This window comes from Artemia sp. Qi Xiang Cuo, chromosome 18 (genome assembly GCF_049724085.1).
Source record: "Artemia sp. Qi Xiang Cuo chromosome 18, ASM4972408v1, whole genome shotgun sequence".
NCBI classification, from domain to species: domain Eukaryota; kingdom Metazoa; phylum Arthropoda; class Branchiopoda; order Anostraca; family Artemiidae; genus Artemia; species Artemia sp. Qi Xiang Cuo.
Window position 1 is genome coordinate 4,257,379 of NC_142811.1, and position 17,174 is coordinate 4,274,552.

The following is a 17,174-nucleotide window of genomic DNA, read 5'->3' on the forward strand; positions in this document are numbered from 1 at the left end:
ATAAAGATTTTTTGCAAAGAAAAGTAAAGGCCATATTAAACTTAAGATCAGGAGATAATTGTACAATATTTCAAACTCAAAACGACCAGAAATTACTACCAAAGAATAAATGAAACCCGAAACGAATAGAAATTAAAAAAAAAACAATTATAGCAAAAAAATACAACAGATACTAATATAAATGAATGAATAAATCTTAAAACAAGTAAAACTTACATTGACTATGCAAATCAAACTTAAAGCAAACAAAAAATCATTCATTATTAAATAAGAAATAAAACCCAAAACACACAAAAATTAAATGTTGTAAATTGTATTTTATGGTATTTGGGGTTGGTAGTCGTAGTTGCGTTTATTCTCCCTTTATAGGGGAGATAAAATCTGGCCCTTAGGTAATTTAACTTTGGTAGCGTGCCTTAAGCTATGACCGGACTAATGAGGCGTACTGACTGGGTATGTTCGAGGGGCTAAAGGTAGATCGTAGAGAGGTTGTCTAAAATACAATAATTTTATTCAATTTACATATAATAATTCCAGATATAGATATTCTACTGGGACTGGCTGTCCCAAGTAGACCCAAAGTCTCAGAAATTACTATAATATATAATAAGATACAGAAACATGTAAAGATTTGACAATATTCCAAGGTATTTCTAAAAACAATGGACCAGAGGTCAATCCGGCATGAAGTTAACATCGGTCTAAATCGGCCTCTTCCCATAAAATCTATCTTTTATACATTTCATCAACCACACCTTCCTTTAACCAACCGACGCAAATAGCTAGGAAGTGGTATTTCTCAATTTACCATTAAGCAGAAACTTGGCAGGATAGATTCCTTATCTTAACAAAAAGTGGTATTTCTAAACTTCGTATTTGCGTCTTATATATTTTTACTAAATTAATAATTAACTAAATTAGAAAGCTTTACCACAATACTACCCATTTAAAGAAGAATTGTCCCAATTCTCAATATTTTACTTTTAAAACAACTTAATCTTGTTTACAGCTATTATGCTGCCATCTTTGGGTCATTATGTGCATATAACCTCAATGGGTTTTCTTAGGGTCATGTTTCTGGTCCAATATAGGCCATCTTATTTTTTTGTCGAATGATTTCAATTTGAAATTCATCCTTGTTTCTCTTTTACTCTGTCTCTAGGATTGAAAAATACTCTTTTACCCTTCTTCATATGCATCTTCTGTTTTAACTTGACCCCAAGCAGCTTAAACATTATATTAGTGCTATTACTTAAGTTAGCTTTCAAGTTACATTAGAAATTCTAATCAATTATTCGAGTTTAAATTTAAGTCCCATTAATAATTTAATATCTGTGTGATATGCTTGATATATCGTTTATTTTTCGTTTCAGAAATACCTTGGATAAATTACACATAACATTTTTGTTTTTTGAATTTTTACATATTTTTCCAGCACAAAGCATTTTCACATATTTCAATAACATATGCCATTGGGCTATGTAGCACATTTTCTAGGCCTAAATTAAGTTCTGATTTTATCTCACTTTCTGATGAACTTGTAGTAAAGTCTGTAATACTGCTATAGTTTCCAAAATATCAGTTGATCAAGTATGGTTTGGTTTCTGATGGTATGAGATGATAGTATCAGGATATCTTTGAAGTGGCTTCAAAATTTGCTACTCTCCAAAAATGTGTCAAAATATGATTGAAAGAAAAATGGATCCGAAAGGATGGTACGAAAAATTTGATTTCCAAAAAAAATTGCTAAGGCTGTATCTAAAATAAGTATTCACATTAGTATACACATAAGGCATAATTTGTTACCTATGTATAGTAAAAAGAAACACTCAAAATTTGTATATATCACTGCATTCTTTTTTTTAACGAAAGTTAATTACTTTTAATTACTTTCTCCTCTTTTTTAATTACTCCAAAAATAATATCCCGCTTAAATCGAAACATTATGTTTCTTGCTGGATTATTCTTTCAAACTTAATACTTAACGGATTATTTCACAATAAAAGTATTTATACGTTGACTCAAAGTCAAACCTTTACATATACATTAAATCACTAGTTAAAACTTAAAGTAAGTTAAAACGGAGCATATATATACAAGCAATGTGTAATAACTTACGCAAGTATTGTTTTTAATCGCAAAACTAGATAGGATATTTAACTACTGGTTAAAACTTAAATCATTTAAAAAACAATAAAACACAGTATAGACTAGCATTGGAATTAATTCCAATTATTGTTTTATGAATTGCTTATGAAGTATTAATGTAGAATACTTCTTGAATGATATAAAAATAAAAAACACAAATACTCAACATATTAATTCACTGTATTTGCATGGATAGTTTAGGTTATATATATATATATATATATATATATATATATATATATATATATATATATATATATATATATATATATATATATATATATATATATATATATATATATATATATATATATATATATATATATATATATATATATATATATATATATATTAACAGAAGTTATGTTGATACATAACTTAATTGTTAAAAAAAAAATAATAATTATGTACTCTAATAATTTATTTAATCACTGCAATATATATTCTTTGAACAACTTTTAAATAAGTCTGTCAATACTTTTATATGATACGTCCTAACTGCAATTAAAATATTTACAAAACAATAGCAACTTCAACAAATAGATTTATGCACTATAATTGATAACTGTGATTAGCCTCTACACAAGAGTTTGACAATAGTTCACATAACTTGACTTTGCTCAAACTTTTCAGACTTTTGAATCCTCTAATTCTTTTTGAATTTTTGGTAATTGATACATTTTTATAACATTTTTGTCTGTAATCTCTCTTCTTTCAGCTTTAATGTCCTTTTTTTTATAAGGCTCCCTTTACAGCTTAGATCTGATAAGCTAAAAAATTTTGTTGTTCACCTTATACCTCTTATGCCATTATCAAATGACTCTTGCCTGTACTCTGAAGAATTGCTTACCGGGACTACCTTCTGGTAGCTCCTTATAACGTTTCCAGGTCCTCTTGTCATGAGATACAGCTAAAAGGACTATTCTGAACCTGCACACACAATAATTAATTATCTATAGTATTGCCACACTTTTTTTTGTGGCCACAGTTACCTCTTGGGCTATTATTTTATCAGAAAAGTGGCCCTTCTGCAGAAAAATGCCGTGGGTTCTTTTAATTTTTCATGCCATGTTAGTCATTTTTCTGAAAACGACTCCCACATAAGATAGCAACATTTTTTCCTGTCTACTTGGAACATTTCCTCAATATTTCTATTAATCTCGGCCCGCGTTAACCACTGTAACGGTGGCTCCGTAGAATTAATGCTACTTATTTTGTACCTATTTAGTATAATTTTCATACTAGTTTCCTTCGGTCAGTTCATTATGTGCGCATAACAGAGTTTAATTGACTCCATTCAGTTTCTTCTCTTGTAATTTTGTCTGACAATATTTTCAACTTGAACCCTTCTCTTTTTTTCGTTTCTTTATTTTAATGAGGCCTTAGGGTTTTTTTCAAGTCTTTTCTCGCTTTTTCAGTAAAATAGGTCTTTTTTTTTTTAATCATTTATTTATATGTTTTATGTTTTTTTTTCAATAAACTTAACACGTTTTTATGCTGATTGCCCTTCTATGGTCAATTCAGTATCTCCTTATTTTTAAGTGGTGGGGGGGGGGTGTCTATTGTTGCAACCTGTATTTTTTTGAAATTATTTAAATTTCTCTGTCCGAAAGTGTTTATGTTAGAAAAGTACTGTATTTTTCAGCTGATTTTTGGAACACTTTTAATTAAGTTTTGCCCCGCATTTGCTAGTTCTCATTTCTTCCTAAAAATGCAATTTTTACGATATACTGGTTACTGATTTTATCCCAGCTTTAATTACTATTTTATTTGCCAAAAAAAAGGATGCAATAATTCCCTTGCAAGGCTAAATAACTCTGAATTCGGTGCTCATTATCTGTAGTTTATTGATAAGCTTGAATCTGGGAGAATTACAAGAATGAATTTCTATTCATTACTACGAGTTTTTTGTTGTGTAATGTTATATTTTTTTTCAAAGAAAAGTGGATACGTTTAGTTTCTGTTAGGATTCAACGGCTTTGGATTTGGGTGTTTGGGTTGGCACAGGTGAAAACCAATTGTTTAAACTAGGATTCTCCTGTGCCAATTCGTTTTCTCAGATCCAACACATCGCTAGAGTTAAAATTATTATCTTGAACTATGAATTGTGGCTTGCTTGTGACGATGGGGTTAATTTTTTTGCTTATTTTTAATGGATTTTGTCGTTGGCTTACTCCTCCTGGTAAGTTTTAGGTTATAACATATTTTTATATTACTTTCGGTTCTTTTCACTTAGCACCCATTTTTTCCTTCTAAGCTTATTCTAAGTTTCGCTGAAATCTTTATAGAGCTTAATTATTGTCTTTAAATTTTTTTTTCACCTAGTGTAACTAATAAAAAAATTACTATATTATACTATAACTAATTTTAATAAGACTACAGCTAGCTTGTACATGTATTGCGTAGATAATGTAAACTCTTGCTGTTTTCCTATTATAATTATTTTAAAATTCTTCAAAAACAATTTTTGTTTAAATTCTACTGGAAGTGCAATCTCAGAGAGTCAAAGGTCAGTAGATGCATTGCATGTACTTAACAACGAGAGACCAGCAGTGATTGAGCTTGCTCCAAATTTGCTAGCTTCCAGTGACCCTATTTCCTTTGTCAAGCCTCCTTGGTTTTTTTTTTCACAACCCCATATTTTTTTAAAATATACATATCAAAAGAATTGTCTTTTAATGCTGATTCTAAATATATAGTGTTTAAAAAGTTTACCCTAACCCGTATAAAGTTAGGAATTTGAACGTTAATTATTGTAATATAAACTGTACCGCTCTGTGTAATTGTATCCGTAATATTATTTCTATTTAGTTCCTGGATACAATCTACTTGTAGGCTAATTTGAATATAAGAGACTATTGGCTTCACTCTATTTGATTTCTACTATCAGACCGTGTTTTATCTGATATACAATCTATCTGATATTCGACTAAACTTTACTGATTTATAATTAGACTAGACTTGAGGATGATTCGTCATTGAGTAACCGTAAGAGCGGACCAGAGTTATCAATATTAGCTATCCCAAAAGGATGCATTGCCTTCTCTGTTTGTCCTAAAGTGGCTTATATTCTATGTAAACAAGCATAACAGTTTTCATACACTGGTAGCTTTACATCCACATGGCTCGAAAGCAGCCATGGCTTAAAATTCGAATAAGAACTTTCTTCGGACGCATTTTATGCGGCTAATTCAGAATTTGAACTTTTTCTAACACCATTATTCAGATGAAGGTCCTCTGTGTAGGTAAAGGAGACCCTTTTAAGACCTATATCCATGCCTCCATTTTCTGTGATTGACGGTTTCTTTCACCGAATTTCTCGCCTTATGCAGAGTTCCCATCAGAGCTGGGTAACAACTCTTTTTTTTGCTTCCTTCGGCGACTTTTTCTAAGCTTCCACATTTGTTTTCTTACTTATAAGGTTACTTTTCTCGTTTTTTTCCATTCCTTTCCTCAAGTAATCTAATTATATGTTTATAAATCTTTTCCTTCCCTTTGCTTATGAAACTACACAACTAACCTAGTATTTGTTAGCTTTAACAAAGTTAATTCTATTGCTTATTACGTCGTAAGATGCCATATTTTCGAAGCATCTCTACTCCTAAAACACTCAAAAATGGCAGCTTCTAACCTATAATTGCTCGGACCACAATTTATGAGCTTCCTTTGCTAAATTTCTGCAGTGTTATCATTGAACAATGAGTCTATGGCCTGTATTTGTAGTAAGGCTGACTTAGGACCCTATTTGCTACTTTTATGCCAAAAGTTCTTTTGTTTCTACTAACGTTTCATCGGTCCAGCTAGATTTGTTTTTCTTTACATATTATCTTTTATTTTATTCTTTTGACTCAAGATACAAATACTTTATTATTTAGTAATATACAGCACTAATACATTGCATTTATTACCAACACTAAAAAAAACTGCTAATTATACACTTACTTCTACTTTTTGAAACCTGGATACTGAATTTTTTTTTCTATTTTGCAATTCTTGATTGAGCCTTTTTTCCATTTTTTCTATTGTACCCAAATATTTGAGCGGATACAAATCTATTTCTAATACCCAAAGTTCGAGCAAAGCTGCTCTAAGTTTTACTAATTCGAGCGCCACTAAACGTGAAGTTACATTTACAGTCCTCCTCTAATACAGTCATTTCGATTTTTTTTTGAATTTTGCAACCTTATTTAGTCTCCCCGACCCAGTTTTTCCAACAGCCATCAGTTGTTGTAAATCATATTTTATGGTATTTGAGTGGTGTAGTCGTAGGGGCCTGTATTCTCCCTTTATAGGGGAGATAAACTATGGCCCTAAGATAATTTAACTTTAGTAGCGTGCCTTAGGCTATGACCGGACTAATGAGGCGTACCGACTGGGTATGTTCAAGGGGCTAAAGGTATATCGTAGAGAGGTTGTCTAAAATACAATACTTTTATTCAATTTACTTATAACAATTCCAGATATAGATATTCTACTGGGACTGGCTGTCCCAAGTAGACCACAAGTCTCAGAAATTACAATAATATTTAATAAGATACAGACACATACAATGATCTGACAAGATTCCAAGATATTTCTAAAAACAATGGACCAGAGGTCAGTCCGGCATAAAGTTAGTATCAGTCTAAATCTGCCCCTTCCCATAAAATGTATCTTTTATACAAGCACATTTAGCACATTTTCTAGGCCTAAATTAAGTTCTGATAAATTAAGTTATAATAAGTACAAAAGAAAATAGTTATAAAATAAATTTTTTCAGTAAAGCGCCAATGATGCCATAGGCTTTATACTTCTGCCTTTAGGGAAGGGGATAGCTGCCAAACTCTTGTTTAACGAGATTTTTATTCGTTTTAACCTTGATTTGCATATTCAATTTAAGTTTTACTTGTTTCAAGATTTATTTATTCATTTATGTTCTACCTGTTGTTTGTTTTTTTACTAAGATTATTTAAAGTTTGTTTGTTTACTAGGATTCCCTAACGGCAGAAGTATAAAGCCTATGGCATCATTGGCGGTTTACTGAAAAAATTTATTTTGCAACTATTTTCTTTTGTACTTATTATAAAATTGAAAATAAAATGTACATTACAGTGAAATAAAATCTTGAACTTATGAGCTTTCAGCAACTAATAATTATTATCTATCAAAGATTCAGTTTAATTTTATTAGTTCTCTCTAAGACTGTTCAAGAGAAATATTTTTTTTCACTAAAACAAGAGTTTGGCTACTGCCCGTTTCCCTAACTGTAAAAGTCTAAAGCCTCGCCTAGATACATAGGCATAGAGAGTTAGAGAGACAAAACACTTACACACACATAGATTTAGACATACAAACAGACAAAGTCAGACACTGGAACAAGCAAACACCCCCCCCCCCCCAGACACGCAGGCGCAGAAAGAGAGAGAGAGAGAGAGAGAGAGAGAGAGAGAGAGAGTGAGATACAGATAAAGAGAGAGGGAGAACAAAAAAACATACAAACACACAAATTCAGACATACAAACAGACAAAGACAGACACTGGGACAAGCAAACACCCGCGCAAATAAATATACAGGCAAAGAGAGTGAGAGAGACAAATACACATACAATTACACAGGTTCAAACATTCAAACATATAAAAACAGACACTGGGAAAAGAAAACGGGAGAAAAAATCGTGGTGTGCCACGCTAAGTGAACCTAAATTAACCTAACTTGAATGAAGTTATTTGGAAATGAAAAGTGAGGATTGTAGCTTGGCTGCAGGCATCCGGGTTCAGGTAGAAATTTCCTGGCTATTTGCTTGTCTCTCTCACTGTGCCTGTGTGTTAGGTTGGCTGCAGGTACCCGAGTTCAGGTAGACATTGACTGGCCGTTTGCTTGTCTCCCTCACTGGGCATGTGTGTCTGAGCATGTGTTTGCATGTCCCAGTGTCTGTCTTTGTCTGTTTGTATTTCTGAATCTATGTATTTATGTCTGTTTTTGCCGCTCCTACTCTCTAAGTCTATGTGTCTGGATGAGTGTTTGCTTTTCCTAGTGTCGGTCTTTGTCTGTTTGTGTGTCTGAATCTATTTGTTTGTATGTGGTTTGTCTCTCAAAATCTTTTTGCCTGTGTGTCTGGGCGGGTGTTTGCTTGTCCCAGTGTCTGTCTTTGTCTGTTTGTATGTCTGAATCTATGTGTTTATATGTGTTTTTGTCTATCTTAATCTCTGTGCCTTTGTGTCTGGGCGGGTGTTTGCTTGTACCAGTGTCTGTCTTTGTCTGTATGTATATCTGAATCTGTATGTTTGTATTTGTTTTTGTCTCTCTGAGCGGGTGTTTGCTTGTCTCAGTGTCTGTCTTTTTCGGTTTGTGCGTCTGAGTTTATGTGTTTGTATGCATTTTTCTCTCTCTCACTCTCTGGTGTTTTTGGGTGGATGTTTGCTTGTTTGAGTGTCTGTCTTTGTGTGTTTATATGTCTGAATGTGTTTGTTTGTATGTGTTTTTGTCTCTCTCACTCTCTGTGTATATGTGTCTTGGCGAGATGTTTCCTTGTCCAAGTGTGTCTGGGCCGGTGTTTTCTTGTCTCAGTGTCTTTCTTCATGGGGGCCCATACGGGGGGGGGGCCGGGGGCGCCCCCCTGGCTGAACGATGCTGCCTTATTTTTATATTTTTGTTCTGAGATTTCTATTATATAGCATTAAAAGTGCCAATTAGACGAGGTTTGCCCCCCTGGAATTCAGCTTATGGGCGCTTACATCTAGTTTCGTCTAATTATATGTCTGAATCTCTGTGTTTGTAAGTGTTTTTTTTGTCTTTCTCACTCTCTTTGCCTGTATGTCTGGGTGGGATGTTTCCTTGTCCCAGTGTCTGTCTTTGTCTGTTTGTATATCTGAATCTGTGTGTTTGTATGTGTTTTAGTCTCTTTCACTCTCTAAGCCTGTGTGTCTTGGCGGGAGTTTGCTTGTCCCAGTGTTCGTTTGTATGTCTGAATCAGTGTATTTGTATGTGTTTTTGTCTCTCTCACTCTCTCTGCCTGTGTGTCTGGACGGGTGTTCGTCTGTCCCAGTTTCGGTCTTTGTCTCTTTCTATGTCTGAATCTATGTATTTGTTGGTGTTTTTATCTCTCTCACTCTCTGTGCCTGTGTGTCTGGGCGGGTTTTTGCTTGTCTCAGTGAATATCTTTGTCTGTTTGTATGTCTGAATATGTGAGTTTTTATGTTTTTTTGTCTTTCTTACTCTCTGTGCCTGTATGTCTGTGCAGGTGTTTTCTTGTCCCTGTGTATGTAATTTGTATATTTGTATGTCTGAACCTGCGTGTTTTTATGCGTTTTTATGTCTCTCACTCTCTGTGCCTATGTGTCTGGGTGGGTGTTTGCTTGTCCAAGTGTCTGTCTTTCTTTGTCTGTTTCTATGTCTGAATCTGTGTGTTTGTTTTGTTTTTGTATCTCTTACTCTCTGTGTCTGTGTGTGTGGATGGGTGTTTGCTTGCCCAAGTGTATGTCTTTATCTGTTCGTATTTCTGAATCTGTGGGTTTGTATGTGTTTTTGTCTCTCTCGCTATCTGTGCCTGTGTGTTAGGGCAGGTGTTTGCTTGTCCCAACGTCTGTCTTTGTCTGTTTGTATATCTGAATCTGTGCGTTTGTATGTATTTTTGTCTCTCTCACTCTCTTTGTCTGTGTGTCTGGGAGGGTGTTTGCTTATCCCCAGTGAAATTACTTGTCTCTTTGTATGGCTGAATCTATGTGTTTTGTTGTTTTTTGTCTCTCTCACTCTCTAAGCCTTTGTGTTTGGCGGGTGTTTGATTTTCCAAGTGCTTGTCTTTGTCGGTTTGCTTGTCTGAATGTATGTATTTGTGTGTGTTTTTGTCTCTATCACTCTCTTTGCCTGTGTGTCTGGGCGGGTGTTTGCCTGTCCCAGTGTCTTTCTTTGTAGGTTTATACGTATGAATCTATGTGTTTGTATGTGTTTTTGTGTCTCTCACTCTCTGTGCCTATGTGTCTGGGCGGGATGTTTCCTTGTCCCAGTGTCTGTCTTTGTCTGTTTGTACGTCTCAACCTATGTGTTTCTGTCTCTATCATTATCTCTGCCTGTGTGTCTGGGCGAATATTTGCTTTTCCCAGTGTCTGTCTTTTAACTCTCTGTACCTGTGTATCTGGGTGGGTGTCTGCTTGTCCCAGTGTCTGTCTTTGTCTGTTTGTATGTCTGAATCTATGTGTTTGTATGTGTTTTGTCTCTCTCACTCTCTGTGCCTATGTGTCTGGGCACGTGTTTGTTTGTCCCCGTGTCTGTCCTTTTCTGTTTGTATGTCCTAATCTATGTGTTTGTATGCATTTTTGTCTCTCAAATTATCTAAGCCTGTGTGTCTGGGCGGGTGTTTGCTGCTTGTCCCAGTGTCTGCCTTTGTCAGTTTGAATTTCTGAATCTGTGTGTTAGTATGTGTCTTTCTCTCTCACTCTCTGTGTCTATTTGTTTGGGCGGGTGTTTGCATGTCCCAGTGCTTGTCTTTTTCTGTTTGTATATTTGAATCTGTGTGTTTGTAAGTGTTTTGTCTCTCTCACTCTCTTTGCCTGTGTGACTGGGCAGATGTTTGCTTGTCCGAGTGTTGTTTGGTCTGTCTGTCTGCTTGTCCGGTTGTTTGTCAGGTTGTTTGTTTGCTTGTCTGGGTGTTTTCTTGTCCAATTGTCGGGTGTTTGCTTGGTGGCAAACAAGAAGACATAATTTTAAATAGCATTACTACTACCCAATGAACCTCTGTGCTACTGAGACTTTTATCTGGCTTATATAGATGATCTCTGTGTTATTAATGTTTTATTCGGAAGCTTGTGTTTCGTCGCAGCTAAGGGAAGCGTTTTGGTGGATTGTTGCCCTATATGCGTTTTAACTTCCCCCACTCCTCCTCATTCTTTATCAATTTCATAAAATTGAAGGTTCATAGCAAACTGGACTTTACCCAGACCTAGCTTTGGTTGTTACTACAGGCTGCAAATGTTTGGCCATGGGCCAAGTTTATTTGCCTTCTGGTCCTAATTCTCCCTTCACCTAACTCTTCCTCAGGTTTTTGAGCCTCAAACAATTCTCTTGACTTAAAATATTTGGTTTCATCTTCATCAATTAAAAAAGTGTAGAAGTGACATCACATCTGATCACACTTGCTGGTATTTACTCAATCAGGATTTTTTGCCTCTCATTTTCAAATACAACCCCCAAAAACTCCAAAAAACTAAAAAGTTAGAGCAGCAGACTTTCCAGATTCAGGGTCAGCACATGTTTTTAGTGATCAGCATATATTTTTTGCTGATATTTTGCAGAACATATTTTGGATCAGCACATATATTTTGCAGCACCTATTTTTGGCGGTCAGATTCAAGGTCAGCACACATTAATGAAGCAATCGTTTGAATTGGAATTTGTTTAAAGCTGACCACTTTTTCTCTTGCTTAGAGATTTTTGCTCTTCCTTAGAGATTTAAGCCACAAACAATTATCTTGACTTCAAATTTTTAGTTTCATGTCCATCAGGATAAAAAGTGTAGAAATGGCATATCTGATCAGATTTGCTGTTATGTACTCAGTCAACATTTTGGTGTTCTAAGCTTTCATTAGGCCTATTATAGGAATTAATTTTTTCTCATCTTAAGTTTTAAAATGGCTATTACTCTTTACTTTCATCTGAAACACACCTTTATTTTACTTGATTAATCATCCACAAAACGGGGGAAATTTATAAAAAAAGGAAAAGTCAATACCCTTCTAGATAAAATAAACTACGGGTGTAATTGCATCACACATATCCTGCGCTTTCGAAGCTAATTCATTTTGGCGCCTGTGATATTAAAGTTTTATATTTTATTGATTGTTTTAGGGAGCATATCCTCATACCTAGAAGATTTAAAGAATTTTGACCTTTTTGAGAAGTATGGTGTTGAAGAAATTATCGAGTTCACGTTTCTCGTCGTTAAACACACACATACAAGACGAGGAATTGCAAAGGTAATTATTTTTGTGTGTTTGACATAATGCTTTTTTTTTAGTAAGGGAACTTACAGTGCAGTAGGCAGCGCAATAATGTCACCAAAGTAAAGAACAAAGACTCTATGCATTATTTTTTCACCAAGCTAAAGGTTCAATGCATTATTTTTTCACCAAGCTACTTCGTACTGAAGGAGTAGTTGTAGAAACCACAAAAGGGACTCACTCGATTGGAAATTGGAAGTTCTAGTGCTTATTTTAAGAGTCAAAAGTTATTGGAGGGTATCCAGGCCCCCTCCAAAGCAAATTTTTCCCATGGAAATCTGATTAAAATTTTGAGGTAGCCATTTTTAAAACATGGATGAAATGCTCCATAGCTATGCCTTTGAAGATGGCATGGCCTCAAATCCCCTGGGGAAAGGGCAATACTATTGAAACATTATTTGACTTGTTTTCTGCTAGGCTTTGGTTAAATTTAGATCTTTATTTTTCTTTGAAAAATTTGTTTTGTGGAAAATGCTTTTTAAAATTAATACATAAAACAGCCAGGGCTAAGGCTTTGTAGTTCCCTCAAACTAGAAATTAAACCGTAATCTCTGATAGGCTATAAGTATTTATCAATATTACCATTTCTTATGTATAAAGCTCCCTTTTTGGGAGACAGAATTCTTTTAAATTGTCAATATTCAGTGGGTTCCCCTTAGCCCAAGGACTTCAAGACTTCCCTTAGCCCTTATCCAAGGATATCAGCTTCCAGCCCATCGTGAATTTTTCTCTTTTAGGTGCTAAATGTTGGGGAGGGGGTGCCACGAAACAAGTTTTGTACACTAGATTCTTTTGGCAACAGGACTTACGGCTGTAAATTCAAAATAAATTTGAGACATAAAAAGGCTTTTGACCCGGTTTTGGACACATAGCCCCCCTCTTAGAAGAAAATGTGAAATACTTTTACCCAGAGGTACGGTTCCTGGACATCCAAAATCAAACATACTCCACTTTTTACGCTATAAAACTGTTGGCAATTTTCAGAATTTTCATCACTTTTCCCTGGGGCTGTAGAGGTCATGTCATTCCTGGAGGCAGTTTTGCCTGACCTCTTAGCTATTTTCCATAGAATTCTCATCTTAAAATATTTGCCAGGTGCATTGGGGGTTATGGGGGGACTGGGTGGCAAAAAGGGCTGGAGGGCTGCTAGCTCCCCTTCCACACTTTAATTTTTTTTAAAATCACTAGAATTATAGATTTTCAATCGAGTCAACACGCTCTAAAGTTTCTACAACCACCCTTTCCATACAAAGTGGCTGGAAAATAAACAATTACAAAAGCACGTGAAAAGTACACTTTTGCAATAGACATACTGTACTTTACTTAAGCTGCTACAATGCTGCCTCTTATAAAAACCACCTGTGAACCATGTTAACTTATGGGCTATTTTATGACTAAATGCGGTATTGGTTATAGTTAGATTGTATTACCTACAAAAATTGTAGCAGTCTATAACCATTACTATTTTCTTGCCATAGCCCAAATTTACCTAGGCTAGATACTATCTACCCTTGTTTTCACCAACCTGAGCATTAAAATACACAAAAAAACAATTTTTTTTACCTGGGATCCTGTCTATGCGTCCATTTAGGTGTAAGTAAACTTTATCTGAGCCACTAGAGTCAGTCAGTTCTTCAGGGGCGTAAATGGCTATGACTAATGGCTTGCACCTTTAAAATGAGCAACTAGCATTCTATTATTAATACCTTAACAGCCTAAGCAACCAACCAAAGCAAGCAGCTTCTATATTCGTCATAAAGTCCTACTCCTTGCTTGTGCCCCCCATCCTTCCCGCCTGAATAAAAATAATCTATATCGTTTAATTTATTATATATCATTTAATATTACCTAATTTCATGTTTCCTAGCCCTGGAACATCATAACAAGTCCAGTTGAAAACTTTGAATTCTTCAGTCAAAATAGCAATACAATAGTTATTTTCTAACGTTGTAGTAACAATGCCAACTGCAATCTTAATATTATTTAAATGGACACTTGGTGCGGTCGTGAAACCATCTTAGACGCAGCATGGTTTTCCACATTTGGCGATGCTCTTCAATGTAAATGAATCGAAATCCTGCACATGCAATCACAAGGGCAGATCTGCCATGCTTCTGGAACAGAAGAGGTAATTAAGACAAAAATTCCAAGGGCTAAATCAAAACAAGCTGTATACATTCACATTGTCAAAAGGGTATAAATGCAAAATCTCAGGAGTGGCCGAGGGTATTAATTTGTTTGACGGGGAAATTGAAATCTATCAAAAGACACGTTGTGCATCCGACGGGCTTATCTGCAATATCTACTTAGGAACCTAAGAGTGTTAAGTTGAGACTTTTTGGCCATGTCGATGGGAATATTAAACTAAATAAAAAAAACCATGTGGAACAAGGTCGTCAAAAGGGCGCGTATTGAATATATCAGGAACAGCTGAGAGTATTAATTTGAAATTCTTAGGGTATGTATCAAAACACACCATGTAAATCCTGATTGTCAAAATGTCGCATATTCTATACCTCAGGAATAGCTAAGAGTATTTATTTTAGACCTTTAGGGCGTACTGATAGTGATGTTGAGCAAAATCAAAAGAAACCATGTACATCCCTTGGGTCTCATAGGGCTCCCATCTAATATAGATAAATATCACCCTCCCTCTATCGTAAATTCTTTGTTTATACTTTTGATATGTTTTTAAACGATGTTTGATTGTATTGAAATTCTGTCTGCCAATTCGTAAGATTGATTCGCCCATTGTTTAAGTTTCATTTAGTTATTTTGACAAAACAGAGTTCAATCTTTCTCCGCGTGTGTGCAGGAAACGTGACAAAAAAACAATCCGTGAAAAAAAGATTTTCGCCAATCAGAATTTGTTTGAATTTGGAGTTTTAACCTGATAGGTCACATAACTTGAAGCACTATTGAGTTCTAACAAGGTTTATTTCTGGGATATTGAGTTTTTTTTTATCCCGTTATTTTCCAGACGGCTATGGCTAAGATCCAGCCTTTGCGCTAGTCACTACACGGATCATATATGCCACTACAGGGATTTTCACTTATCGTAATACGTTGGGACAGCCCTTACTCGTACCGTAACTACCCCACTTGTGCCTTTATACTTTCACGGTAACATTGAACGGCCAAATTGAACGTTTAAGGATAGCCTGCAGACACTACTAAATCGTCCACGAATTTTAAACTATTTTTTTATTTGGGAACTGATGACTAGGTCAAAAAATACTACCATAGTAGTATAAAATTCTAGTAAAAAAATTCTAAATAAAATTTCTAGTTTCTAGTCTAAATTCTAATTTCTAATTTCTAGTGTAGTTTCTAGTCTATAATTTCTAGAAATTCTAAAAAAAATCTAAAAAAAAATCTAGTATAAAATTCTAGTAGTAAAAAATACTACCATAGTAGTATAAAATTCAACTAGGGAAATTGCATTGGGTAAATTAGGAAGACTTAATGTCGGAAATCAAAGAGGAGAACAGAGACAGGCCAAACAAAGAGAACAGGAGACCAAAAGAAGACGTGGCTTGCAACAGTTCCATCTGGAGCCAATTGAGGGTTCAGAAAATACGTCCATCGTTGGGATCATCAGTGGCTGAAGATCGTTGAGCCTGCCACCCCCGAGAAAACCTTTGGAAGAGGACTTTTCGTCGTCTGCTGGGCGCCACGATGAGCCTGGATGCGGCTTGAACGTGCAACAAGTACAAGTAAGAAAGTAATGTCGAAAATATAGTGTTTTTGCAGAGGGGGTGTAAAATTTCAGTGATTGAGTGAATTTATTACCTTTTTGGCCACAAGAGTTTGCTCAACATCCTTCTCAACATTCCCTGAAAGTTCCAAATCAATAATTTTAGACGTTTCTGAAGTTTTGTAGATACGCTTTTTTGACAACCTTATCGTACATAGTGTCTTTTCATCTAGTTTAACAGGCTCTGAAGGTTTCAAGCTAATAGATTTAGTTGTTTCTGAAATACAACAGTTACGCTTTTTTGACAGCAGGGATGCATATAGTTTCTTTAGATTTAGTCCATATTCTCCTTAATATACCTTAAAAGTTTCAACTTAATATACTTTGCTATTCCTGAGACAGTGCGGATACACCCATTTCGGTGGACATACAAAATGTCTTTTGATATAGCTTGATAGCCCTTGGACATTTCCCAAAATTTTCCATTTAATTCCCTACGCCGTTTCTTTGATATAGTGGATGAGCCTTTTTGTCAACCAGGATGCAAATTGCGTCTTTGGTTTTGTTCAACACATACATAAGATTTCCTGAAATTTTCCACCTAACGCTCTTATGCGTTCCTGAGATTTTGCACGTGTTCCCTGTTGACAACCTGGATGCAAATAATTTCTCTTGGTTTAATTCAACATCCCCCTCACCTTTCCTTGAAAGTATCAACTGTATACTCTTAGGTATCCCTAGGATATTACCGATACGCTCTTTCGTCAACCCGGATGTGCAAAGTATCTTTTGATTTAGTTCAGAATTCACTGAAATTCTCAATTTAATAGCCATAGCAGTAGAGGGGACCCTAAAGCCCCCATCCCTCACCCCTGCTGCCACCTACAACTTTTTTTGCACCCCATATAAGGGCAAAGCCCCCCTAGGGAGAATGATTGCGTAATGGGGTCAATGACCTCTTTTTCCAAGGTCGATTTATTTGATGTTTCTATGTGTAATAACTCCGGGGCGAAGGTTGCACATGCGCATTGAATTCTAACGGGAACAATGTTATTGATCTAGGGCTCGAGGGGGAAGTGAATTTCCGAGAACTCGATTGCGTAATCGAAGGGGAAGTGGATTTCCGAGAACTTGATTGCGTAATCAAAGTGTGTCAACAACAACAACATCGACCTTGACATTCGCTGAGAGCATGCACTTACAACAACATCGACCTTGGAACATCTGTGCAGTCGACCTCAATTCACCTATCGTGAATCAATAATTCCCCTTAGAAACAACACATTAATTTCCCCTTCTTGACAGATCAATCAATCAATGACATCATCTGTCAGACTTTAAAAATTTCCGCCTAGAA

General features: G+C 35.4%; 1 protein-coding gene across 2 annotated transcripts in view; it reads left to right on the forward strand.

Annotated features, from left to right (window-relative positions):
- The window catches only part of LOC148941136 (uncharacterized), a 31,640-nt gene extending 19,502 nt beyond the window's left edge, over positions 1-12,138 (forward strand). For both annotated transcript variants that reach the window (XM_089104304.1, XM_089104305.1), the window contains exon 3: positions 11,969-12,138. In XM_089104304.1, the coding sequence (XP_088960430.1) occupies positions 11,969-12,123 (155 nt within the window). In that variant the 3' untranslated portion in view covers positions 12,124-12,138. The remainder of the gene's footprint in view (positions 1-11,968) is intronic.
- The last annotated feature ends 5,036 nt before the right edge of the window (positions 12,139-17,174 follow it).